The 26,798-nt window shown below is 44.5% G+C and overlaps 1 protein-coding gene across 5 annotated transcripts; it reads left to right on the plus strand.

Annotated features, from left to right (window-relative positions):
• The first annotated feature begins 950 nt into the window (after nucleotides 1-950).
• Nucleotides 951-26,044, plus strand: ap2a1 (adaptor related protein complex 2 subunit alpha 1). 5 transcript variants are annotated; one of them, XM_084676937.1, is made up of 22 exons: nucleotides 951-1,773; nucleotides 4,193-4,404; nucleotides 7,927-8,120; nucleotides 8,350-8,479; nucleotides 8,801-8,902; nucleotides 9,020-9,279; nucleotides 11,173-11,341; nucleotides 11,510-11,647; nucleotides 11,782-11,964; nucleotides 13,283-13,380; nucleotides 13,553-13,784; nucleotides 14,233-14,415; nucleotides 15,099-15,253; nucleotides 15,888-15,950; nucleotides 16,619-16,690; nucleotides 17,035-17,117; nucleotides 17,365-17,453; nucleotides 18,974-19,098; nucleotides 19,384-19,500; nucleotides 19,580-19,649; nucleotides 20,115-20,249; nucleotides 23,854-26,044. In XM_084676937.1, the coding sequence occupies exons 1-22, from the start codon at nucleotides 1,707-1,709 to the stop codon at nucleotides 23,929-23,931; spliced, it is 2,955 nt and encodes a 984-aa protein (XP_084533063.1). In that variant the 5' UTR covers nucleotides 951-1,706; the 3' UTR covers nucleotides 23,932-26,044. The 5 variants fall into 5 exon arrangements, with proteins under 5 accessions (XP_084533063.1, XP_084533064.1, XP_084533065.1 ...); XM_084676941.1 differs by lacking the exons at nucleotides 951-1,773; nucleotides 4,193-4,404 and adding exons at nucleotides 4,426-7,190; nucleotides 7,426-7,570; XM_084676938.1 differs by lacking the exon at nucleotides 15,888-15,950.
• The last annotated feature ends 754 nt before the right edge of the window (nucleotides 26,045-26,798 follow it).

Here is a 26,798-nt window from a genome sequence, read left to right on the forward strand (position 1 = left end):
AAAAATGTACTTCTCCTTGAGAACTATATGTTTTGAACAATGTGTTTTCAATTTTTTGGTGTATTGTTTACTGACTGCTTGATAGTGTATATCATTTTGATCACTTTGTTTATGATTTGAGAGCAGTGTTTGATTTTGAGCACAGGTAAATCTATTTTGAGGTGAAAGTTTGATTTTGAGGACAGGTAAAACTGTTTTGAGGCGAAAGTTTCATTTTGCAAGAGAATTCGAGGTTTTGTAAATAGTGCTTGAAGATGAGGTTTTGTGTTTACAGTTTTGAGAAAATGGGTGACTGTTTCAAGAATGTGTTTTAGCAATTGTGAAAAACTGTAAATGGACTTTGAGTGAGAATAAAACCTGAAGGTGGCAGTAATGCAACTTGGAGGATGCCAATTACTGTAAACCTCAAAGAAGAAGAAGATTCTGCAGTTGTGTGGAGGACTATGTATGTAGTAGGTTACTGGTAGGTTATGGTAGTGTAAGATGTGTAATATTTTGAGTTGGATGAATGCCACATTGTTTTGCCCATAAGTTAATAATGTATTTTTTTATAATAAAATATTTTATTTTACTGAAGATGTCAAATATACATAAAAAACTGTGTGATTAAAACCCTACCCATCTATAACAAATAAAATGATAAAAAGCATGACAATGCTAAAACAATTCCCTCTAGTACGGTAGGTGGCCCCTCGTTTAAATGTTCTAATAGCGTAAGCAGTTGTGTGGAGGTGTGGAGGTAGTTGGTAGTAATATTGTTACCACTGTTTTGTGCAGGATAAATGCTACAATGTTTAGCTCTTAACACATTTTATTTGACTGAAGATGTACAAAACTTCAAATTTGAGAAAACAATCCCATCCATTTTACCACTTAGGCCTATTTGTGTTTAGTTCGAAAGGAGGCGGAGTCTAGGAAATGAGGCAGTGAGTCTGCGCGAGATAACGAACGCATTGGCCAGTCCCGCTGCTTGTGCTGTCACGAGTCCTGTCCAAGGCGACTAAGTCAGTCAAGGCATACAATATTCACGATCTCGTCTTCAGTTTGCGGCCGGATATACATTATTGGAATATAGAAATTGTGGAAATAGGATTGTTTGTTCACTCATCCTAGTCAATTGGTGATGTATTCCAACATTTGATATAGCTAGCCAGCTAGCTAGCTAGCTGCTTAGCTAGCTTGCCGATCGTGCGTGACTCAGATCAGATCGAGTAGCATATTTTGACATACTGTTTCCTTGATAGTGGAATATATCCTAATGTATTAGCTGCTAGCTAGCTAGAGACTGTGTGCGCACTGTCTTTAATAGTAACATACGCAGTGCATCATATGTCTATGGTGGACATACCGTTTGGAATGAAATAAGTAGCTCAAGCATCGGCTTGTAAACGGGGATACCCTTTACCTCGAATAACCAGCTTGCTAGGCTAGCTAGCTGGTTATAACCATCGTAATACAAGATAGGATAGCTAGCTAATCTGGCTAATGTGCTAGCAAGTCGAGGGCTATAATAATCTATCCTATGTTATAGCAAGCCTGTACGTTTCCTATTACCCTAAACTGCAAAATCTGTCAGCTAGAAGTTGGATAGCTGATTAACGGATCTAAAAACGAAGATAGCTGCTGTAAACCCTGCATCAACGGCTTCGTTGACTGGTCAATTGATATTACGGAAAAGGCCTGAGTGAGGACAGAACCAAGCAAAAATGCCGGCTGTGTCGAAGGGAGATGGAATGCGCGGATTAGCGGTGTTCATTTCGGACATAAGGAATTGTAAGTGCCCTTTCACCACTCTTTTGATCAATTTGAACTGAAATAGTTTGTCTAGTCCTTACATTATTTGGTTGACGTTGAGCTTTCTTGGCCAGGTAAAATGTATGTTCTCATGTCTGGTTAAATACATAATATCTGAGATGGTGCTAGCGATTGCTAAGGAGGTCTGGAATTTGCTTATGGCTGAGGAGTTTTTTTTAAGAGGTCATACTGTACGCGATCACTGCTGCACTGCATCCCTTTTGCGTTGCGTTTTGTTTGGAATGAACGTAACGTTACACACTAAGTAACGTGATGTAATATCGGGCTACTACTAGGCCCCATTTGAGAACCGCGTTTCTATTTTTACTGACTTCAATTAATCCATCAGATGTTGTCTCTGCCTTACACGCCACCTGCATCAGAAGCAACGAATAGCTGTGTTGATATCGTGTTGGAAGGGTCGATCTTTAAAAAATAAAAATGGTTAGTGGTAGGCTATCATTTATTAAAAAGAAACACCTGACAACGTTTTAGCAGCAGTAACTTCCACAAACGTTGTGTGTTTTACGTTTAACAGTCTGGTTACCAGTTATGTTAACTGTTGATGGATGAAGATTAAGGAGGGCACCTTATTTCAGCATACAGAGTTTCTAGGAACATTTTACATTTTATACAAATAGACCTAAATGTCACTTACTGGCAAACTTACTTCAAATGCCACATAACCTACTAAGCATTATACTTTTGAGTGAAGAATGGATCTTTGATGATTGGTTATTTCTTTAAATAAATATTTATTGTTGTTGTAAATGTATTGATCTGCATTGCATTCAGACAATATTATGATCTTTTATAATTCAAAGTATAATATCCCCAGACAATTTGCTTTCTGAGAAAACCCAAACATTTTCTATGACATCATAAAACTAGAAAAAAAGAAAATGAGTTCCACATTTGAATTCATTTGATTTGTAGGCCTATTTCAGTTTGATTGTGGATTGTTTGTGACCTTGAAATTTTAAATGTATGCCTGTTGTTGTGACCTGCATATTGGTTTCACATTGGCAAAACCATTATCTGACTTAAATACCGTTTAATCAAGTAAATTAATTTGCTGTTGCCATGACACATTATGCATTACTATCACATTTCCTGCTTACTGTTAGCCTGGTCCTAACCAGACTCTCGTACATTTCATTTGTACAGAGGGTCTGGGATCTCTCCATTGACAAACGTTAACTTCCTTGAAGGCGGGTCAAGCCATAACCAATTGCAAACGTTCGCCTTAGCCAACTCCTTCACCACTACTGTAATGGAGCTAGCTGCCGTAGCTGGAAAATCAAACTTTTCCAGGGAGGAGGACCACAACATCATGGCCACCAACAAAACTCAGCAAGGAATGTTCTTGCTCCGGCTTTAACCTATGGATATTCGGCAGCTTTGCCACAACCGCAGAATAGTTTCGCTTGCATCTTTCTCCGCCGCCATTACTGAACTCTCAAACTAGTGCACGACATTAACGTCATTGTTCTCAGCCACTCCCTCTGTTCGCTGATTGGACCTACAAAAAATGTGTTTCTGGAAACCGACTTCAGTGCCGAGCTCCCAGGCCTAGTACAGAAGCAAAATCCAAATTGAGCGGAAGTACGTAGGAGGGCAGAGCCAGGCTAGCTTACTATCACATTTCCTGCTCAATGCTAACTCCCTTCTTGTGTGTTTCTGGATCAGTCTGTGCCACATTTATGAAAGTATCTCCTCGGGGGATAGTGTGTTCTGCAGCCTCCAAATCTTCAAGAAAGGAACTGAGTTAAAGGGGTCTAAATGAATATAAAATCACACATAGTGGAACAGAGCCTGTCTGTAAGACTGGCCTCCTTTTGGCCCAGGACTCAAAACAGAGGACAAAACGTGTTCTTAGAGACTGCATCTGCATTATCTAACTTATCTTTCTTCTCCCTGCCCTCCTCACCCCCACCCCCTCTGCTATAACTATCTATTTCCAAGCACACCCCTCACATGCTTTTGTTTAGCATTCCTTCAACTTGAACCTCAAAGAAAGGTGTGGTTTCTCCCAAGCTCATGGATGTTTCTGGAGAATTTCTCTCCCAGATTATAGCATGCACTCTATGTATGGTACAATGTTCAAACATACTATTCTAATAACCACCGTTGAATACAGACAACAGATACAAAAGAACAACCCTCCATGTTATGACTTTGGTGAATAAGCACAATGTAGCAAGCAAAACCAGAAGAGTACCAGCTGAGCTAGAGTCTTAAATTGCATCATTCGGAGAATTTGAATGTGGACATGTGTTGAACACTTTAAGTATGGCCTACTCCAGTTATTGTGAGGCTCTAATTGAAGGTGTAGGCGTCTTGTATCTGATGTTCCAAAAAGAATGTCTTCAATGGCCACCCCACTTTATTTCTCCAGGTAAGAGCAAGGAGGCTGAGATCAAGCGGATCAATAAGGAGCTGGCCAACATCCGCTCCAAGTTCAAGGGGGACAAGGCCCTAGATGGCTACAGCAAGAAGAAGTATGTGTGTAAGCTGCTCTTTATCTTCCTGCTGGGCCACGACATCGACTTCGGACACATGGAAGCTGTTAACCTGCTCAGCTCCAACAAGTACACCGAGAAACAGATTGTAAGTGTGCTGCATTTGTGAATGTGTCATGAACAACAAGTACGTTTTGCGTGTATGATGGAAAAGCACCTGTGTGCTAAGGACAATTTGCATGTTTGTGGTCTCTATCAGTCTAGTTTGTCTTCTTTGACAGTCATTATTTGTGGTTCTAGGCTAAAGCAGGATCAGTGGGTGCATCTCCCTAGTTTGTTGTGCTTACTGCTTGTCTAGGTCATTGATAGGCCATGACTGTGAACACACCAGAACTTCAATACTGTGCTCGCTTACATGGTCCGAATGTTGACAGTACAATTGGAGATCAATGAACTATGTGTCATTCAGAGAGTGGGCTAATATTTCTTTAAGAACGACATGACTTTAGGAAAGGCATGATATTTAAAGACTTTTGGATTGTATTTAGTACAGAGGTTGATGATTTTCATTTAAGGTTCAGTGTCCTTTCACAAAGCGTTGTAAAGAGCTTTGTCGATTTAAAACCACAAGTGCAATGCCTGTTGACGGCACTCACTCGTGCGGTGCCCTTCTGCGACTAGCAAGGTCCATGGCTCCATCACTTAGTGCAGCTCAACATGGCAGAGAACACTTATTTATATTCATTTGTTGTGAGCCACTTATTCAAATTTCACACAACACTGCATGTCCTTGCAGGGCTTGAAATGAACTTTTTAACTTGGTAACACCTATATAAAATCTGCATTAAGGTTAAGAACGTAAAGATAAAGTTTAACTGTAACATTGGATAGAATGGTAGAACAGTCCCTTTCAGCTCCCAGCAGGCTCATACTGTGCAGTAGGCTAGATGCTATTAGCTCATACTGTGCAGTAGGCTAGATGCTATTAGCTCATACTGTGCAGTAGGCTAGATGCTATTAGCGAGCATTTTGTAAAGAAATAAAAACAGATTGCACAGAGAAAATTTTGGGAGCATATGCGGCCAAAATAATCGCAATTTCAAGCCCTCCCTTGGGTCCTGAGCAATACATCTACCAAATTCTTACTTCATGCAGTGCCCAGCACTCAAGATAATGGAGCCACACGCACACACATAGATTCCTGCCTTTATGGCCAAATTTGCTTGTTTCCTTCCTTAAGGCGTGGTAACTCTCCACCCTGCTGTGGATCCCGCCCGAAATCCCACCGAGGTGGATATAGAATGTCGTTTCAAAGGTCAACAGGCTATCCTTAGGGGGATGAAAGTTTTCAAGGGCATTGCCATGGGCCAAGGCGGAGGCTGTCTGAGCCAGTGTAAATTCCTTGTTCACCCGCTAGGTGTTCTGTCAATAAAAATGAGTAATGTTTAGCCTTTGACTCAGTCTAAAGGCCTTGAGAGTGTATCCTCACTTTACCTTCTGTCTTCCACCTTTTGAGGAAGACTGTTTCTAAACAACTAAGAGTAGAAAAGAGAAACATTCACCTGTTTCGTCATGTAAGGTTGGGGATTATCATCAACCAGCAAAGGGAGGAGAATGTCATTTGTGGCAATGTTTTTTTTCTGTCATGGTCCCAAGATTTGGGGGATTAGATCCCACCATGAAGTTCTCTGCCTTTGCTCCCTGAACATCACAGACAACCCTATGTTTAGTCCATTCTTGGGTAAATCTCTAAAAATAAACTAGTAGACCCTCATTAGACTAAACAATGACACAACTGTATGTGCTCCTTCACGTTTCCTAAGGCTCTTTGTTTCCCAACTTCCGTTTGTACTCAAACCTCAAACAGACCACCAGCAGCTTTAAGACGTCACAGACTCAAACAGTCTGAGAGTCACAAGGCATTTGTACCTGAAGTTTGTACAGGCCCAGGATGGAGCCTTTCTAATGCTAAGGGGCATATACCATGAAAGAATGTTATGTTAAGCCCCCATGGAATTTTCTGTAACGCACTTGAGTACTTATGCACCCTCCTTCCAGAAGTCTTTTTGCAAATGGCTTGAAATTGTGACAATTGTGTCTGTGCAACCTCAAAATATATTTGGGAGCATTTGTGAGAGTGCAAATAATTGTTTTGGTGCGACCTGTTTTAATTTCTTTACAAAACGCTTGCTTGTACAGTGGGACACTTCTCAACATGAGAAATCCAAGGTGTTGCATGTGAAATGGTTAAAATGCGCGAGTCTCACTGCGAATGCGTGAGATTTGAGAGCCCTGAAATAAACTTAGTTTTAAACTGTAATGCAGATTTTATATTGGTTAGTTTTAGCTGCAAGTCACTCCTTGTCACTGCGCTCCGTTGTCATGTGACAGGGAGCAACCAGCGCACAAGCGTTCCTTAATATTTGGTGGGTGCTCAAGTTTTTGAGGGTGCTGAGCACCAGTGCCACCAAGTAAAATAGTTAATTTCAAGCCCTGCAAATGGAAGTTGCCACCTTCCTGGTTGAGCAGTTCTGCTGACTCACAGTATGTTCAGCACCATATATTCAGGTAGGTCAGGCTTCACGCCAGTAAACCAGTGTTAAGAATGAGGCCACTCAGAGATGCTGTGGGATCAGTCAAGTTCAGACGCAGGTCAGCTGCAAAACATTTTGTGACTGAATGTTAAACTGCTACTTTATTATGTACAACAGCAATAACCATGGCAACAGAAGAGGTATTGTTGATGTATAATTGCGAACCAGGCCACATATTTGATCCTCAACATTTACTACCATTGTGTACTACTACTTCTTTACTGTTTCCTGTTTTTATCAAGCAGCACGTCATAGGATCTTTGGTATACTGCCCCACCAGTTTTGTTGGTATTGCACCTTGCTCATGCATACAATTAAGGGCCAGGGAGGCGTCCACAAAGTAAGCACCAGATGAACGCAGGATACGTGCAGCAGACATTAAGCATATGCGTACACATACTTAGCATGAAGTATATTTTGACCTATAGATGTCTGTTCTAAGGAACAGACATCAGGAGGATAGATTTTTTTACCTTTCATTTCTTTATTGATTTTGTAATACTTTAACATGGTACTTACCGTATTTCAAAAAAGTTGTTTCATTAATGCCTGCTCATGCCACACACAAAAAACAGAAGTAGTGTGCTGGGTGAGGAAATGGTGTTCCATGGAAGGGATGGCTGGTAGCCATGTGACCGGAGCCCATGCGCTGAGACGGCACTAATGACAATCCAACCTGACTACCTGACTCAGCGCCAGGATGAGCTCTCCTCTTCTGAGGTTTCTATACAACGCAATCAATCTTTTCTTTCCTTGTCTCTCATCCTCTCTTCCTCTTTTTCATCATCCTGTTTCCTTCCACACCAATATCACCCCCTTTCCCTCCCCCCGCCACCTCTCTTGTTGACTGCTTGCTTCCTCTACCATGGATCCTCTCTCTATCCTTTCCGCTCTTCCTGTTTCGGGCCTACATCCTGCCTCCATCATCCCTTCTAATATGCCATATCTCCTTCCTGCCCCCACTTCACCTCTGTACCACATATCTCCTCCCTGCCCCCCTCCACATTTGTACCGCACATCTCTTCCATGCCCCCCCACTCCCTCTTGCCCTTCCTTCCCCCTCTCCCTCGCCCCAGGGCTACCTGTTCATCTCGGTCCTGGTGAACAGCAACAGTGAGCTGATCCGCCTCATCAACAATGCCATTAAGAACGACCTGTCCAGCCGCAACCCCACCTTCATGTGCCTGGCCCTGCACTGTATTGCCAATGTGGGCAGCCGGGAGATGGCCGAGGCCTTTGCTGGGGAGATCCCCCGCATTCTGGTGGCAGGGTGAGACCAGGGATGCCGGAAAAAGAGGGAGACAGGGTGGGTGGGTGAGAGGGTGCCGGAGAGAGGGAGGGATGGGAAGAGGGAGGGAGGGTGGTGTAAAGACAGGGTGGGGGAGACAGGGAGGGTGGAGGAGAGAGGGGGAGAGCCCATGAGCACTGATGACTATTTCAATGTTTAAGATTACAAGCATTAAGCATTTGTGTTGGTTTACATGTAATGGTTTTTCCAGGGACACTATGGACAGTGTGAAGCAATCAGCTGCCCTCTGTTTGCTGCGCCTTTACAAGACCTCCCCTGACCTGGTTCTGATGGGCGAGTGGACCTCCAGGGTGGTGCACCTCCTCAACGACCAGCACATGGTGAGGGCCTATACTAGCCTAGCCAAGCTCAGCTCAGCCCAGCCTAGCCCAGCTCAGCTCAGTTTAGCCTAGCTCAATTCAGCTCAGCCTAGAATAGCCTACCTCAGCCCATCAACTGTGCTGCAGCACTTTCATCTACAAGAGAGTAATCTTTGTGCAGCTCCAAAACCATAACTAGGGATTGCAGATTTTTGGTTATTATGGTTTGGTTAGAATTAACAGTTTTCCCAGTGTTTTTTAATATTGGAAGCTAGTAAGGCCATATTTGTATTATTTGAACTGTATTATTTCATTTTTCTCTCTCGTATATCTCCCGTATAGGGTGTGGTGACAGCGGCCATCTCCCTCATCACATGTCTGAGCCAGAAAAACCCAGATGAATTCAAGACCTGCGTGTCCCTGGCAGTGTCTCGTCTGAGCAGGGTGTGTATGCGTGCTTGTGTGCGCGCCTTCTGAGAGGAATTGTTGGACTGAGGGATAAGGAAGTCCTTCAGCCGCCGTAACCCTCCTAATCGTCTCCCTCTCCTCTCTTATCTCCAGATCGTGTCTTCAGCCTCTACTGACCTGCAGGACTACACCTACTACTTCGTCCCCGCCCCCTGGCTGTCCTGCAAGCTACTGCGTCTGCTGCAGTGCTATCCCCCGCCTGAGGATGGCGCTGTGAAAGGCCGGCTGGTGGAGTGTCTGGAAACCATTCTCAACAAAGCTCAGGAGCCGCCCAAGTCCAAGAAGGTGCAGCACTCCAACGCCAAGAATGCCATCTTGTTCGAGGCCATCTCGCTGATTATCCACTATGACAGGTAGGCGGGATCAAAGACGGGTAGGTGGGGTCTATGTCGGGTAGGCGGGGTCAAAGACGGGTAGGTGGGGTCTATGACAGGTAGGCGGGGTCTAAGACGGGTAGGTGGGGTCTATGACCGGTAGGCGGGGTCTAAGACGGGTAGGTGGGGTCTATGACAGGTAGGCGGTGTCTAAGGAGTGTAAGGATCCCGGAGACATGCACACCAAGTGGTGTAACGGACTGTAGTTGATCTTTGATTATACGGATCAGCCCCCCATGGTTTGTTATGCATGTGAACCGTGGATAACTTGCAAAGTTTAGCTTTAGTTTTGCCATCGTGTGAAATACAGTTTTACTGCCACTGTTACTTTTTAAAGTAATAATTCCCTAAGTCTTGATGCAGTAACAGTCACAATACAGACCCGACTGACTACCGTATTTTTGGGAAATAAAGCCGCAGCTTGTTCCCTGATTTTACAGTATTTTTTGTGGCTGTACGGCGTATATTTCGAAGCGGCTTATAGCCCGGTTTTAGAACAAAAAAGTGGCTTTGTCCCATGATCTCTACAGACCGTGCAGCGAATTGAATTCTCAACTCTTGAATGGGGGCTTATTACTTGAAAAATGAATTAATTACTGTGTCGTCTCAGTTACACTATCAGGGCTTGGAAATACAGTGACTAGCTTAAGTCGGCAAATAGCTAGTAGAACATAACATTTCATAATAATTTCAGTAAATCAAACAGCTGCAAGACCCAGTGAAATATTATATACAGCTAGCAAACTAAAGTTAGCTAGCATCACTACTGACATTGGCTAATTCAACTTCGGTAGGCGATCCTCAGGATTTGCGAGCTAGCTAAACTTATACTATATCTAAAATAATTTTGTAGACATAACAATGGATCTCCCACTAAATGAATGACTGCTTTATTTCTGGACATATTATCCACAACCGAAGTGTGTTACACAATGCTGTAAGATCGCCTTTACTCGTGCATTGCTTGGTATCTTTGTTCCCCGTATCAAGTGTGGAATACATTCCAGTGCGGTTTATGCTATGCATATATGCAACTTTACGTTGTGAGACCCAGATCACATATGTGCAACGCTACTCCTTAATGGGTTAAATAGCATTCACAAAAAAGTGTTTCTGCTGTTGTTTTGTTATAAAAACGTTCTATAAACCGCTTCGAAATATAAACGGCACAACCACAAGAAAAATGTAAAATCGGGTTATAAACCGCGGTTTGAGTTCCGAAAAATATGGTACTCCATGGCGTTTCATACTCCGATTTACAAACACAAAGCTCCCATTCTGGTGGGGTGCGTTTTATAGAAAATGCGTTTTATTTTCCGAAAAATACGGTAACAGTGCAGTGACAGTCATTGCTAGCAGTTGAGCAGAATACATTGAAAAGCATATCGCATCATCAAGTTGCATGATTATTATGAATGATAAGTACCTTTATTCAAGCAAAGGAAAAAGTTATAGTTATATATGTGTTTGTTTGTTTTTCTGATCCATAATCCAAATAATCCAATCAGGGATTCAAAACTGCTGTTTGGATTGGATCGAAAAGCTCTCAATCCATTGCACCACTACAACTAACACACACACACACACACACACACACAAGGCTGTTTAGTCTGTACTAGTAGTATACACTATTAACTCAGTGGTCTGGATGCCCAGCCGACTGGTGTTCATGCATTCCCAGGATCAGGTGAGGCTGTAAATCGCAGGTTTTGTACTGATCTACTGTCGTGTCTATATGTATGTTTAGTGTTATTTGTCCCTGAGACAGAAGGATAGTAACTCTGCTAGGTCAGGCTAGTGTGTATAGGTAAAGTACTGTGGGTACTAGTGGCGTAGCCGTTGGTAAGCCAGTGAATGTGCGTACGTCCACAGTGAGCCCAACCTGCTGGTGCGAGCCTGTAACCAGCTGGGTCAGTTCCTGCAGCACCGCGAGACCAACTTGCGCTACCTAGCTCTGGAGAGCATGTGCACGCTGGCCAGCTCTGAGTTCTCCCACGAGGCGGTCAAGACCCACATCGAAACGGTCATCAATGCTCTCAAGGTGGGCGGGCGGGCGGCAGTCTCACAGCTCATGCGCAGTCGAGACATATTTTGTGAATATTCTGGAAGTTGAAATAATTGTCTGTGTCCTACCAGGCAAGAGAAAAGTGGAATTGATTGAGTTTCTGTTTTGGCTCGTTCCCTATTTTTTCCCCCCCCACTCTTGCAGACTGAGAGGGACGTGAGTGTTCGACAGAGGGCGGCCGACCTGCTCTACGCCATGTGTGACCGCAGCAACGCCAAGCAGATTGTGGCGGAGATGCTCAGCTACCTGGAGACGGCCGACTACTCCATCAGAGAGGAGATGGTGTGTGTGTGGTGTCATCTACTGCCCAGTTCTGCTTTCCTCCTGTTTGTTTGTTTGTCTCAACAGTAAAACCCACCGAATACCCCTGCGCCTCTCCTTCTTCCTTCCTCTCCCCCTCTCCGCTTAACCCCCAGGTGTTGAAGGTGGCCATCTTGGCTGAGAAGTATGCCGTGGACTACTCCTGGTACGTGGACACCATCCTGAACCTCATCCGCATTGCCGGGGACTACGTGAGCGAGGAGGTGTGGTACCGCGTCATCCAGATCGTCATCAACCGTGATGACGTGCAAGGCTACGCCGCAAAGACGGTCTTTGAGGTAAGGAAGCCTGGAAGAAACAGGGCTTTTTTCTTCTATGGTGACAGTGAGAATGACTTCAGATGGCACATGGACATCCTATAAAATTGTGACTTTTCTGCCCTCTGTGTGCATATATACACCGATCAGCCATAACATTATGACCACTGACAGGTGATGTAAATAACATTGATTATGTCGTTATCAACTGTCATTGATATTGGGTCGGATTTCAGGCAGGATAGTGAAAATGTTGTCCTCAAAGTTTAAGCTGAAGCAGGAAAAATGGTCAAGCATAAGGAATTGAGGGACTGACTGTGATAGCTAGACAACTGGATCACGGCATCGACAAAACTGCAGGTCTTGTGGGGGGTTCCCGGTCTGCAGTGGTCAGTACCTATCAAAAGTTGTCCATCCAAGGAAGTAAAAGTGGTGAACCAGCGACAAGGTCATCGTTGGCCAAAGCACATGGGGAGAGAAGCCTGGCCGATTTGGTCCGATACAACAGACGAGCTACTGTTGCTCAAATTGCTGAAAAGGTTAATGCTGGCTCTGCTAGAAAAAGTGTTAGAACACACAGTGCATCGCAGTTTATTGCGTATGGGGCTGTGTAGCCGCAGACCAGTCAGGGTGCCCATGCTGACCCCTGTCGACTGCCGAAAGCGCTTACAATGGGGAAGTGAGCATCAGAACAGGACCACTGGAAGAAGGGGCCCTGGTGTGACGAATCACATCTTCTCCTACATGACATGGATGGCCGGGTGCATGTTCGTTGCTTAACGGAGGAACACATGGCACAAGGACGCACTATGGGAAGAAGGCAAGCCGGCGGGGGGGTGTGATTCCATTGGCAATGTTCTAACCTTGTGTCCTGTCATTCATGTGGATGTTACTTTGACACGTACCGCCTACCTCAGCATTGTTGCAGGCCATTACTCTTTCATTGAAATAGTATTCCCTGATGGCAGTGGAGTCTTTCAGCAGCGTCTTGGTGCCAGATAGCAGCACACCTTCAGGAGTGCAGTCCATGCCTCGAAGGGTCAGAGCTGTTTTTGCGGCCAAAGAGGGACCTACAAGATTAGGCAGGTGGTCATAATGTAATGGCTTACCGGTGTGTACTGTCTACATCAAAGTTTAAAAGGAAAGTGGTTAACTCCCCCTTTGAGGATAACGACAATTTGCTACCTCGGGATGGATCATATGCACACCTTATCTAACCTGTTACATGTGGGGAAAAAATAGAAACAATCAGATTCAGGACAGGAAAGGCAGGAATGACTATAGAATGGTAAGTGTAACTACTACTAATGATCATGTGACCCCCCCCCCCCCCCCCCAGGCCCTGCAAGCCCCGGCTTGCCATGAGAACATGGTGAAGGTGGGGGGGTACATCCTGGGGGAGTTTGGAAACCTCATCGCTGGCGACCCACGCTCCAGGTATTTGGGGGATGGGGCTTTATTGCACCAGTCTGGGCATTCTGTATGAGTAACAACGTTAACATCTTTCTCACTCTTATCTGGCTCCTCCACCCCCCCAAACCGCCCTTTCCACTCCCTTCCCCATCCCCCCACTCCTCCCCTCTTGTCCCTCTCTTTCCAACCCCTCCAGCCCTCTGGTGCAGTTCAACCTGCTTCATTCCAAGTTCCACCTGTGCTCTGTGCCCACACGCGCCTTGCTCCTCTCTGCCTACATCAAGTTCATCAACCTGTTCCCGGAGACCAAGGCCACCATCCAGGAGGTGCTGCGCTCCGATAGCCAGATCCGCAACTCGGACGTAGAGCTGCAGCAGCGTGCCGTGGAATACCTCAAACTGTCGTCCATCGCCAGCACTGACGTCCTGGTGAGAACATCCTCCCGACACCCATCTCTTCCCCCCCTCCACCTAGAGCAGCGTGCACATTGAATCAAAGTAGTTGAAGCATTATTTTTTTATTAGTAGTACTAATAGGAGTAGTGGTAGTATTTTGGGGGTGTATATTTTTGAATCTTCTATTTATAAAAGCGCAGTGGAAAACAAGGTGCTGGAGTGGGTAACCACACTGGTATAATATATACCCTACTATGTTCAGATCCCATGGATCTATACTACATAACATACTGAGGAAATTCAAATAGCTTGATTTATTCTGCTGCTTTTGTATGTATTGTCTGTGTTGCCTACTTTTAGTTGTCAAAACAGTCTAATTAATTGATCAGGACCCTGAGTAGTCAATGGTCAATGATATGATGAGCTGAAGTTAAATCCTCCATTTCTGTCTTATCTCACTGTCACACTCACACACACACAGGCCACAGTCCTGGAGGAGATGCCGCCCTTCCCCGAGAGGGAGTCGTCCATCCTGGCAAAGCTGAAGAAGAAGAAGGGCCCGGGGGCCGTGTCAGAGCTGGAGGAGGGCAGGAGGGAGGGGGGGGAACTCAACGGAGGAGGGGAGAGGGGGGGCGACGCATCGGTCATGGCCACTTCGAACGCTGTAAGTTGGTGTGTGTGTGTGTGTGTGTCTATGGGGGTGAAAGTGACCCCCGATCCACTAATCCTAACTCGGTTCGTTAGTTGTAACTGATTTAACTGCTCGTACTCGCTGTGAATTATATTACTGTTGCTTGCTTTCCTCCAGGTAGACTCTAGCTCTTTCGAGGATCATGTTGTTTAATTGAAGTTTGTTTAATGAAATGCTCTTCTGGTTCCACCCATTGGCACTTATTTGCTTTTCACAATGTATGCTTCATGTTCTGGCTACCTGCAATGTTTTTCATCTTGTTGTTTATGATCATTGACCTATGCACTTTTTGTAAAGCTCTCTTGTAAGTGGCTTTGTATAAAAGCGTCTGCTAAATGACTAAATGTAAGTTCTGGGTATAACTGCTTGATGGTGGGATAGAGCCTTGATTGGTGTTGAAAGAACAAGGGGGTAATATATTCAGCTCTCTCCTAGCTAACATTATAGAAGCTACTGCTAAAACATGTATTTCTCCTACTCTAAGAAATCTAACCAGGACCCATGTATGTCTGCACTAACAATAGAGTCTCTTCCAGTTCAATTTCACTTGTGGTTAGGACCGAAAAACTACAAAACCTTCAGAAAAATTATCATAAACGACCTGAACCATTGACTACAATTTCTACACGTATTCTCTCTCTCTTGATTTATTGCAGTCCACCCCTTCCCCCTCTGCGGATTTGCTTGGCCTCCGTTCGGCTGCTCCCGTTGGCTCGGCTGCCCCAAGTGCCGGCAGCCTATTGGTGGACGTGTTTTCAGAGGGAGGGCCAGCCACTGCCTCTGCCAGTGTGAATGACGACGGCTTCCTGAGGTAAAAGTTCATCCCATGAATTGAAGTTATCATGGATGAGATGTGAAAAAACATTTTTGGGGTTATTATTTTGGGAACTTAAAAAGAAGTTACATGGGTTTCCAGCCTGTATCTATACTCAAATTGTACAAGTTCTTATCCACGAGGTAATGTTACCGCTTGCTTGGTGGAAGTAAAATAATATATTTAAAACCAAACTTGAGCATCAGTGTTGGGGTAGGCCATTCTGAACCATGAGGAGGGTAGAAACCACAAGACTGGATTTCAGGTGGTACAGAAAGCCTGTCTTGCCCATCTGTGAAGGTCTTCAGTGTATGTTTGTTTATTGTCTCTCAAAAACAACAAAAAACTAACAAAAAACTAGCATTATTATCGCCATGATCGCTGTTTGTAACGTGCCAATCCTTTTCTGTCTTCGCGCTATCAGCTGTTTTTTTTCTTGTCTTCTTTGAGTGTGTCTAATCTTTTCTCTATTCCTTGCTATGTATGTGACTGTCTTTTTTCTTGCTTTTCTGTTTTTCCTCCCTTCCTTCTCTGTGTGCGCGCGTTTGTGTGTTTGGTTGGCCTGTGTGCGGGTGTCTTCTGCGTGACTGCGTCTTCTGTCTCGTCCTCTTTTGTGATTGGACATTGGCAGAGATCTGGAACAGCCCACCGAGGCCTCTGACTCCCTATTGGTCGAGGGTCCTGGTGACTCGGAGTAAGGGCCCAGTAGTAAACCCCCCCAAAACGATAAAAGCCGCCGGCATAGTCAGAACACATAACATTGAACAATATTTTTCAAGAGACACTTTGGGAGGCTACATCACCATTTGTTAGCCACGTCACTTTAGCACACTCATGGCTGTTGGTTGGTCGGACAATTTACCATGGATCCCACAAAACTGTACCACACTTTAAGCCTATACTTCACATTGTGTTGTCATTTTGTACAAACCAAACGTGGGAAGGCTTATACTAACCACCTCTGCTGGTTTTGTTCCTCCAATTTCTTCTTGCCTCTTTCGCCTTACTGCCATGGCTACTCTCTTTCCTCCCTCCCTTCATCCTTCTCTCTCCTTCCTTCCTCCATCCTCCTCTCCTCCCTTCATCCTTCTCTCTCCTTCCTTCCTCCATCCTCCTCCCTCCCTTCATCCTTCTCTCTCCTTCCTTCCTCCATCCTCCTCTTCCCTTATTCCTCCTCTCCTCCCTTCATCCTTCTGCCATCTTTTCTCCTCACTCCCTCCTTCTCCGATCTCTTCTTCCATCTTACCCTCTCCATCCTCCTCCCTCCATCCTCCTCTCTCCTCCTCTCACCTCCCTCCACCCTCCTCTCTCATCCCTCCCTCCTCTCTCATCCCTCCCTCCCTCCTCTCTCTGATCTCTCAGCTCTGCCCCTCCCTCTGCGGCTTCTGAGGATCCTGCCCCTCCCCTGCCTGAGGCAGACGAGCTTCTAAACAAGTAAGGGCTCTCTCGCTCTATCACTCTCCCTCCATCTCTCCGACCCCCCGGCTGTGCTTTGTTGGGTGTCTTTCGCTCCCGGACCAAAGGTATCTAATGTCCCCCCACACGGAGATAGTTTTTTGGAGAAAAAAAACAACCAGAATTGTACCCAGCCCCTGTTCAACATCATTGTGTGTTAACATGTAGTCTCTGGTAGACCCAAGTCACATTGACGCTTTTTCATTTGAGATTGTTTTCTGGATAATGTGACCTCTGACCCCCTCCCCTTCCAATATATAACATTCTGTGTCTTCCCCAAAGTTGTTCCTACTCGTAACTTGAATGACTTCCATTCTGACCAGGTTTGTGTGCAAGAACAACGGAGTGCTCTTTGAGAACCAGCTGCTTCAGATTGGCATCAAGTCAGAGTACCGCCAGAACCTGGGTACGTTTGGACATACATGTCTGGGTACAAAAACCATGTTAAATATATTTGTTAATGTATTGGTTAATATAATATATTTAAAAGTCAACTTAAATGTGTTTAATGGGTGTATGTTTTATTGTTATTTTCTTTTATCCATGGAGTAAAGGTTTATAATAAAGCATAATAATTATCCATAATGACAGTTCTAGTAGTTAGTGTGTGGCGTGTGTTCGGACTGTCTTCTGACAGGGCCTGTCTTTTGCAGGGAGGATGTACTTGTTCTATGGCAACAAGACGTCAGTGCAGTTCTCCAGCTTCTGCACCACAGTGACCTGTCCTGGAGAACTCCAGGCTCATATCCTTTACACCCGGCCTTCAACACACTCCGACTACTCACACACGTGTGCACCACACACTGTAGGCTTGTACTTCTGTAAAATAACAAATTATAATAATAATTTGAACTTTTAGCGAGACAGGAAAGGCATGGAAAGAGGGGATGACGTGACTTGCAAGAAATAGCCCAGGTTGGAATCCAACATGACCCCCTGTGGCAAGTCTCAGACCCATGCCCCCACAACTGTTTTTATTTATTTGTTAACATGTGAACATGCTGCACGCTGTAGTTTTATGTCTGCCGTGTACCCAAACTACCATACTATTTCAGGGGTCTTAAAAAGTATTGAAAGTTGATCAATCCATTTAAGGAAAATTTAAGGCACATAAAAGGTATTAAAAAGTCTCAATCCCGGTAGGTTATTATATATGATTATAGGAGGTATTACATTTTGTTCACGCTTTGTCCAAAGAGTTTGACTCCAGAAAAGTATGCATGAATATTTATTTTCCTCCCATGACTATTATAAACAACAAAGTGCTCGGTCAGCGCGTCACGTATTTTGCGAAATGCACGGTTAGGTGATGTCGCCCTCCACATGTCGCCAAACAGACTCCGAAATGGGGAAATTTGCAGACTCCTGGTTGGAGAAAGATGAGTTTATACAAAAAAAAAACAGGCTTACTGTACATATTGTAAAAAGATTAGCGTAGCTTCGATGGGCATCAACGCTGTCAAGGCCGCCATTGGCCGCAGATAGCAGCCGCAGCTGTCCATTGCCAGTTTCTGTGCTCCACCAGCGACACCACCACCCAACAAAACAGCTGAACTTGTCAAAACGGCTACGACAGCGACCTCTGCCCCATCTTCTGCCGACATCAGGGTGGCTATGGGTTGCACATCAACGATGCGCGCGGAGGTTATCTGGTGTCTCAATACTGCGGTAAATCACCGCTCACTGAACTCTCAAACATTTCTATAAACCTGCCCTTTATTCTTAAATGTATTACTTTGAGCTTTGTTTCTTCTGAGCTTATCTGAGTTCTGTTGTATGGTTGTGCTCTATGGATTTATTTGCAAACTGTACTGTGTGTTGGGACATACATCTGCATGTCCCAACACACAGTAGGTCAAATGCAGTATGCCAAAAATACCAGGATGTCCTACTGCCTCCGGTCCTATTTTGCAGTATCCAAGCCAGCATGCTATTCTGACTATTCAAACCCAGAATCTTTAGTGTAGAGGAAGATATGTCACATCAACTAAACTACAGACATAAAGTAACAACATGGGAGTTCTGGTTGCCTTCTGACAGTATGCATTGTTTTCCACAACAGTTAAATTTTTCAAAAGGGTCAACGTTCAAGGTGCATTGTTATGACAAAGTAGTATGTCCCAGTTATATGCATACTGCATGCAACAGTTTGTACTTTGTAAGGGCAGCTGCAGTACAGACTATAAGTGAAAAGAAAAGGTTGGTGATTTGAGACAGAGCTGGTGTTGTTACCCTCCCCGTGTGCTCCTTGACCGTGGCCTACAGCTCAATGTCCAGACCAAACCAGTGGAGCCCCTGGTGGAGGGAGGGGCGCAGGTTCAGCAAGTGATTAACATCGAATGTCTGACCGACTTTGTCGATGCTCCGCTGCTCAACATCAAGTTCAGGTGCACACTCACACAGAAAACATACCGTTTAAATACCAGTATTGAGTTCATGCAAGCAAAAACAGATAAACACACACTATGTCAGAAATATAGCTTACTGCTCTACCGTTCTACATATGCAGTGCACACTCTCTATTCTGATGTACTATACTGAACGCATGCCACAGTAGCCACTGTAATTTCTTCACACACACACACACACACACACACACACACACACACACACACACACACACAGGGATGTTGCGGTCCAGCTGTGAAGTAAATGGTGTGTGTCCACCTCAGGTACGGCGGAGCCCTGCAGAATGTCACCCTCAAGTTGCCCGTCACCATCAACAAGTTCTTCCAGCCCACTGACATGGCCTCCCACGACTTCTTCCAGCGCTGGAAGCAGCTGAGCCAGTGAGTCTGGGAATTGCGCACGTGCGTGCGTGTATGTATGTGTGCGTGCGTGTGGACTCATTGAGTCTTCTCTTTTCAGGCCTCAGCAGGAAGCACAGAAGATCTTCAAGGCGGGCCAAGGCATGGACACAGAAGTGCTCAAGGCCAAGGTAAAACAGACTCAAAGTTTAAGTCAGGGCTGTAATCATAATATATATTGGGGAGGACACAACTGTCTCTCCATCTCAGTCCCCAACCCCTGGCTTTCTCTCACCTCCATGTCTCTGTAGCTGCTGGGTCTGGGCTCTCTCCCTCATCCTCTCTCAGTCCTCTCTTCGTCTCTCACCCCTCTCTTTCTATCTCTCTCCCCCTCTCTCTCTGTGTAGCTGCTGGGTCTGGGCTCTCACCCCCTCTCTCCCCCCTCTCTCTGTGTAGCTGCTGGGTCTGGGCTCTCACCCCCTCTCTCCCCCTCTCTCTCTGTGAAGCTGCTGGGTCTGGGCTCTCACCCCCTCTCTCCCCCTCTCTCTCTGTGAAGCTGCTGGGTCTGGGCTCTCACCCCCTCTCTCCCCCTCTCTCTCTGTGAAGCTGCTGGGTCTGGGCTCTCACCCCCTCTCTCCCCCTCTCTCTCTGTGCAGCTGCTGGGTCTGGGCACGGCCCTCCTAGAGAACGTGGATCCTAACCCTGAGAACTACGTGTGTGCTGGTGTCATCCAGACCAAGGGTCAGCAAGTGGGCTGCCTGCTGAGACTGGAGCCGAACGCACAGGCCCAGGTAGTAGACACACACACGACGACATGCATATACTCACACATTATAACACGCATGGATGTCAAATTACCTAAATGTTACTCAAATACCCACACATCGACAACATGCATATATGATAAAGCTGAGTCATCCTCTTAATAAATCCTCTAAATAATACACACACACACACACACACACACACTATAAAACAAACCAAAGGCTCAGCCCTGTCTTTGTATTTTATTGGTAATTATATATACAGTATCGCCTACCAAATGCACACACACACACACACACACACACACACAGGAAAAAGCACCAATCACAGAAAGAGAAGACACACACAGAGAGTCCGTCTGTCCTCTGTGCTGCTGTCTCCGCATCACTCACTGCTGTCTGTGTCTCTCTGTGCTGCTGCAAATCAAGCCTGGCGAGCAGGTAATTTACTCACTGTCCCTGCTCCCTCCCTCTCTCTGTCTCTCTCCTCTCCCTCCACCTCTCCCCACCGTCCCCGATCTCTTTCTCTCACCCTTGTTCTCTCTCCATGTCTTTCCCCCGTCTCCTTCTCGCTCTCGCTCTCTTTCCACTCTCTGATTTCACTTTCTCTTGTCCATCTCCTTCCCTTCTAAGTAATTGTATCACATACTTACACACATACAACTTATCAAATACGTACACAACTTATCATATACCTACACATACAACTTATCAAATACCTACACGTACACAACTTCTCATCAGCTCTTCAAACCTAATGGATTTTCAATCGGTTCATTCCCCGCAGAATCTGTATTTTAATGTGTCCGATTTTACATTCCACCTTCAAAAGTATGTTCCCGAACCGGTTAGAACCAAATAAAAAACTTAAGATTAATAACGCTCCGTGTAGGGCTGTGTGATATGACATAACCTTTCCCCTTATGATGACAATTCCAGATTGGCCCATCTGACTTTCATTTTCTCAAAGGCGGAGCAGGATACCCAGGGCTTGGTTTACACCTATCGCAATTCCTAGCCACTGGGCGACCATAGGCAGGCTAGGGAAACTCATATTAATGTAGAAAAAAACCAAAGTTACATTTTCATGCCATGAGACCTTTAACATTAGTGATTGTAAATTATAGTAGGCCTACTTGTATCATGTCCTTGAAGACTATTTGTAATGTTATTCACATGCAGTCTATTGGAACTTTTAAAGTTGAATATCTTACGGTAAAAATGTTGAATCTACTAACTAGGCTGTTGGGTAGAGACCAGAGGGAAACAGCTTATATTTTAGAGTCAACCTCAGATCATGCTTTTTTTATTTAGGTCTATGCAGGGCTCTACAGTGCGCCCATTTTACTTGCAAATGTATGTGTGCGAGCACGGAAAAGTATTTGGGTGCACGGGTGCGAGCAAGTTTTAACCATAAACGTAGTCTATGTTTTTAACCTATTGCAGCTGTCAGTTACGTAAAAAGAGATTATGGAACCCCATTTTTTGCAACAGGAGACGTTTATTCCTATTTTGTTATTCCGAGATTTCAACTACTAATAATTGACTTGGATAAACCTCATAGGTTGATTCCTGCGATGGCCTGCTCCATCTCTCCTGCACTGTAACAGCCTGGCTCGCAATCTAGCTAGCTAACTTTCACACTCGGTGGGAACAATAGAACTAAGCAAACTAATGTCCAACACTACACGTTCTAAAATAAACATTTAAACAATTTAAACAATCCTTCTGTCCACAAAAATATGCTGAAAAAGATTGACTCCCATGCTACAAAGCTTCGCCAAGCCAGTCAGTTTGAAACAATGTTACCATGAATACAAAAAAGTAATAAATGAATACGTAATAAATAAGTAACCAATCCTGTTTCCGGGCAATTTTGTGTAATTCATTCAATAGTCTAATAATGATGCAATGTTTAAACAGAAACTGTCTGTGCTCCTACATTTGTCTGTGCCCCTACAGTTTTTCACTTTGGGGCACATGTGCTCCAGCAAAAGAAAAGTTAGCTTAGAGCCCTGCTATGTAAGCCAAGTTTATTTGTATAGCACATTTCAACAACAAGGCAATTCAAAGTGCTTCCCATAAACCATTAAAAGCATCAAAACATAAACCAAAAGAAGAAAACAAGATTTAAAAACAATAAAACCATTCAAAAATCAATCAATATGGAGGCTAATGAAAGGAAATTATAAGATGACATAAACTTCATGTAAATTGTACCACTAGGCACTAGGTAGGATAGAGAGATTAGGCTATCAAATTATCTTTAGGGTAATTTATCAATTAGCTTTAAAAAGGTCAGGTAGACCATGACTACTTTGAACATATTTAACAAGCCCTCCACTTCATCCATGTAAAATAAAGCTAAAACGTTAATAAGCAAGATAAGCAAAGTAAGCAACAAAAGTGTCTCGTCTTTTACTTTCTGGGCAGTTGGTTTTCTGAACATTCTAAAGCCTGTAACCAATAACTGCCAACTTAGAATGTTGGGGCTCGTTGGGCATTGTCTGGTCAGTGTGCCAGCGGCTTACATTGAAAAGGTACATAGCATAATATTCAGAATAATCAAATCAAAATGTATTTGAATAAAGTTTCTACTTTTGTATTTGTTGAACCGGTTCATAGCCTTGCTTATCATATATCCACAGAACTTATATACCTACACATACACAACTTATGTACCAACACTACTTGTCATATACCTACACATTTGCACTTTGAGGTCTTGTGTACTGTTCCATGTTACACCATTGTCCCAAAGAAACGCCATTTCGTTCCAGTGTATACAAGTTGTATAGAAGAATGACAATAAAATCCACTTGACGCAATCAACGTATCACATACCCACACAACTTATACATACACATGCACAACTTATCACATACCTACAAAACTTATATACATAGACGATTTATCATTTACCTGCACATACACAACTTGTATAACTACACAACTTATCATATACCTACACATACTACGCACACACAGCCACCCCCTCATTCTTGGTTTTCTGACCTACTACCTCCTGTTCCAAACACCTCTTTACTAGGTGGGTTATTCTTGGAACGACAGTAGGCTGTCTTGCCATTGAATATATTTCTCTGTCGCCCCCCCCCCCCCCCCCGCAAACAAAAACGTCATTTTTATTCCCATTATTCACTTCCCCAAATAAGCTCTCCTTGCCCTATCATTCCACAGTCTATTTGGCTTCTCTCTCTCCCCCTTCCCACTTCTATCTCTCTCTCTCCCCATATATCCCTTTCTCGCCCTCTTCCCCTCCGTCTTTCTTCCCTGCCTCTCTCTCTCTCTCTCTCACGCATTCTCTCTGTACAGTGTTAGACTCCAGGCCAATGATGTCATCATCATGTGTATAACCACCCTTGTATTGTAATAGATTAATAAATATACGGTAAATGCGTGTTTACTGCACCAACTCCCCCATCAGGGTGTGTGTATGTATGTTTTGCGCACACATTTGGTTGCGCATGTGTGTGTATGTCTGCATTCACAAAGAATGACCCCCTCCCCACCACACACACACTTTCCTGCATTTAATACTCCTGTATGTATACTAATCTCCTTTCTCCCATCCCTCTCTCTCTCTCTCTCTCTCTCTCTCTCTCCTTCTAAGATGTACCGACTGACCCTGCGCAGCAGCAAGGACACCGTCTCGAAGCGCCTGTGTGACCTGCTAGCAGAACAGTTCTAGACCTCCCCTACCGCCTTCTTCCTCCCCTCTCCCTGCACCCCAACCATCTTGTTCTAGAGCCCCCCTTCTTCCCCAGAGACCAGCGTTTCGCGTTCCAGACCCTCCCCCAACGCTCCCTCATGACCCTGTTCCCCCCTCCCTTGAACAAAGAATCTATGAGTAAAAGAAATTAACCTACATAAGGGAAAAAGGAGCCGTCACTAGCCGTGGCGGCAATATTATTGTCATTGTTATTGTCACAAAATATGATTCCAATTCTACTTATTACTGTTTATTATTATCATTGGCGCTACAATTCTTGTTTTTATCGGTGTTTACCTGTGTACGTGGCATGTGTGGCCGTACGTGCGCGCGTCCCGCTCTGCTCCGTCCTGCCTGTCCAACCCTGAGAGCTCCTGGAATTGTATCAACAGCTGGTTTGCGTGTGTGTATTTGTGTGTGTGAGTGTGTACGTAGCAGTGGGTGGATTGTTTTGGGCGTCGATTCCGTAAACATTTCAACCTTAGAAGAACCTCGGTAGATTTTCAGTAGGGTCCTTGTGTGTGATAAAACACACAGACCGCCCCACCTCCGAACTGCGGCCTCTTCCCTACCCTGTGGCCTCTCCCCTAACCTGCGGCCCCTCCCCTAACCTGCGGCCCCTCCCCTAACCTGCGGCCCCTCCCCTAACCTGCGGCCCCTCCCCTAACCTGCGGCCCCTCCCCTAACCTGCGGCCCCTCCCCTAACCCGCGGCCCCTCCCCTAACCTGCGGCCTCTCCCCTCTCCAGAGGCCATTGCGTGTACATAGATTAGAACTCCATAGAGCTCATAATCACTTCAATGTTCAACAGCACATTCCCAGTCTCTGTCTCCTGCTCTATTCCAATGGAAATGGCCAGTGCACTTTAGGTGACTTCAGGAGACTTCCGTAACTCTTGACACACACACACTCACCCACACAAACCACCTCACACACCCAGCATAAATTGTACTTTATATAGAAATTCCGTTGATGTTTTGTGAAATATATATATGAAGAAATCATGTAATTAATTACCCTTTTTTTGTGATTTATTTCTATTTTGTTCAGTAGTGGCGTTGACGTGTTTGTACGTATTTCTAACTGTGTATTGTTGCTTCCTTTTTTTGACATTCCATTGCGTGGCAGTACCTAGTGTTGGAGTGTGGTCAGCGTGGCATGTGTATGGGCCAGCTTGAATGAGGGGAGGGAGGGGAGCTGGCCTGACTTACAGTGTTAATCAGATACAGGTGCAGGCTGGGGCACCAGCCCTGGTTAGGCCTGCTTGGTGCCGTTGCAGACATGACACAGTGAAAGAGAAAGTCACCACGGTAGAAGTAGTGGGATCTCAAGTCGAGGCTGAGAGAGCAAGGGGTTCACGTTGGCACATGAAGAGTGCTGTGACTGATGGTCGTGTTATTTCAGTTTGGTTTGTGTTTGTTGTTGTGCTCAGGAGAGATACAGGGTTAGGTCAGAAGACTAAGAAGCAGATGAGTACTTTAGAACATGATCTCTGTACCTGCACACAGGCACACACGCAAACACACGTCCTATGGGATATTTATTGGGAGAAATGTATGATCCTCGAACACTCATCAACACACACACACCACAGACCTTCTTTGTGTGGATGCACATTTCAAACAGGTTTGAGACAGACGGCAATCACCACCCGCTCACTACGCCACACACTGAGTCTAGAGATAGAGGAGCGCACAAAGACCAGTGAGGACAGCCAACTGTCAATTGCAAATACCAGGACTCTTGGTATAGGATTTAGGGTGGGAATCTTAAGTGTATGTGCACGAGTGTTGTCGTAACCACATAGAATAAATATAAAGTACCCTTCAGACTTTTATGAAACCTAGTCATACCAGGTTAACTGGTGTCACTTCTTCTTTCTCACTGTACAGCCCTTGCTGGTGGGACTTTGACCATTTTAGTGAAAACCCCCATAGTTTGTCACTGTGTGTGTGCGTGCGTGTCCGTCTATGCAGTATCCGCTAGCTAATGCAGCCCTGTGTATTGGTGTTAAACCTGTCAGATACCTGTGTTAGATTAAGATTTACTCTGTACTGAAAAATGTGAAAGTAAAACTATGCCATATACTCTAACTACTGTGTCTTGCTTTTTTTGAGAGAGAGAGAGAATCTGAAACCCAAATCAAATACAAATCTCTTTGAAAGTGAGGCTTCAGGATTGCTATAATCTTTAGGACTGGTAAATGTACATACGACCTTGTAACTGTTAATTAAAAAGTGCATATTTTCCTTTCTGTTGATTCTGAAACATATTCTTTAGGTTCTTTAATTGGGGTTTCCTCATTTTAGATCAGAAATATAGCAATATTTAGAGATGTGTTTCAGAAGTGTATGTCAGAGAGCAGACTAGTCACAGGAAGCATATGGCCGCAGCAACCACTGTTTCACTTGCTCTAGTACACCATTCAGGACTCAGATCCCGCCAACTACTCTTCCCATTCAATTTTTCTTCACTCAGACAGAATGGGAAGAGACTTGCTGTGGAAAAAGTATCCTACCTTGACCCACCAATGGAACAAATTGGTTCTGCAGGACACACATGCAAAACTACACTTTAAACATTGCAACCTTATTGCAGACAATCACTGAAAAGCAGAACTTAATGATGTGGGAAGAATCGTACTTGCTTAAAATGTAAATGCACAACACGCAGTCAAACAGAGGTTAAATTAATAATTGATTGCTTTTTAAATGACAGCAATGATGTAAGGATAATTTTTGCAATTCTCTGCAAATCCTAAGCCCTAATTGATTTGGCTTGACAGTTGAAGTGCACTGTAAATTATGTAATTGCATAAAAATAGAGCAATGAAGGCAACGTCTTCAA

Source organism: Hypomesus nipponensis, chromosome 17, assembly GCF_054491055.1.
Source record: "Hypomesus nipponensis isolate SF chromosome 17, ASM5449105v1, whole genome shotgun sequence".
Lineage (NCBI taxonomy): Eukaryota > Metazoa > Chordata > Actinopteri > Osmeriformes > Osmeridae > Hypomesus > Hypomesus nipponensis.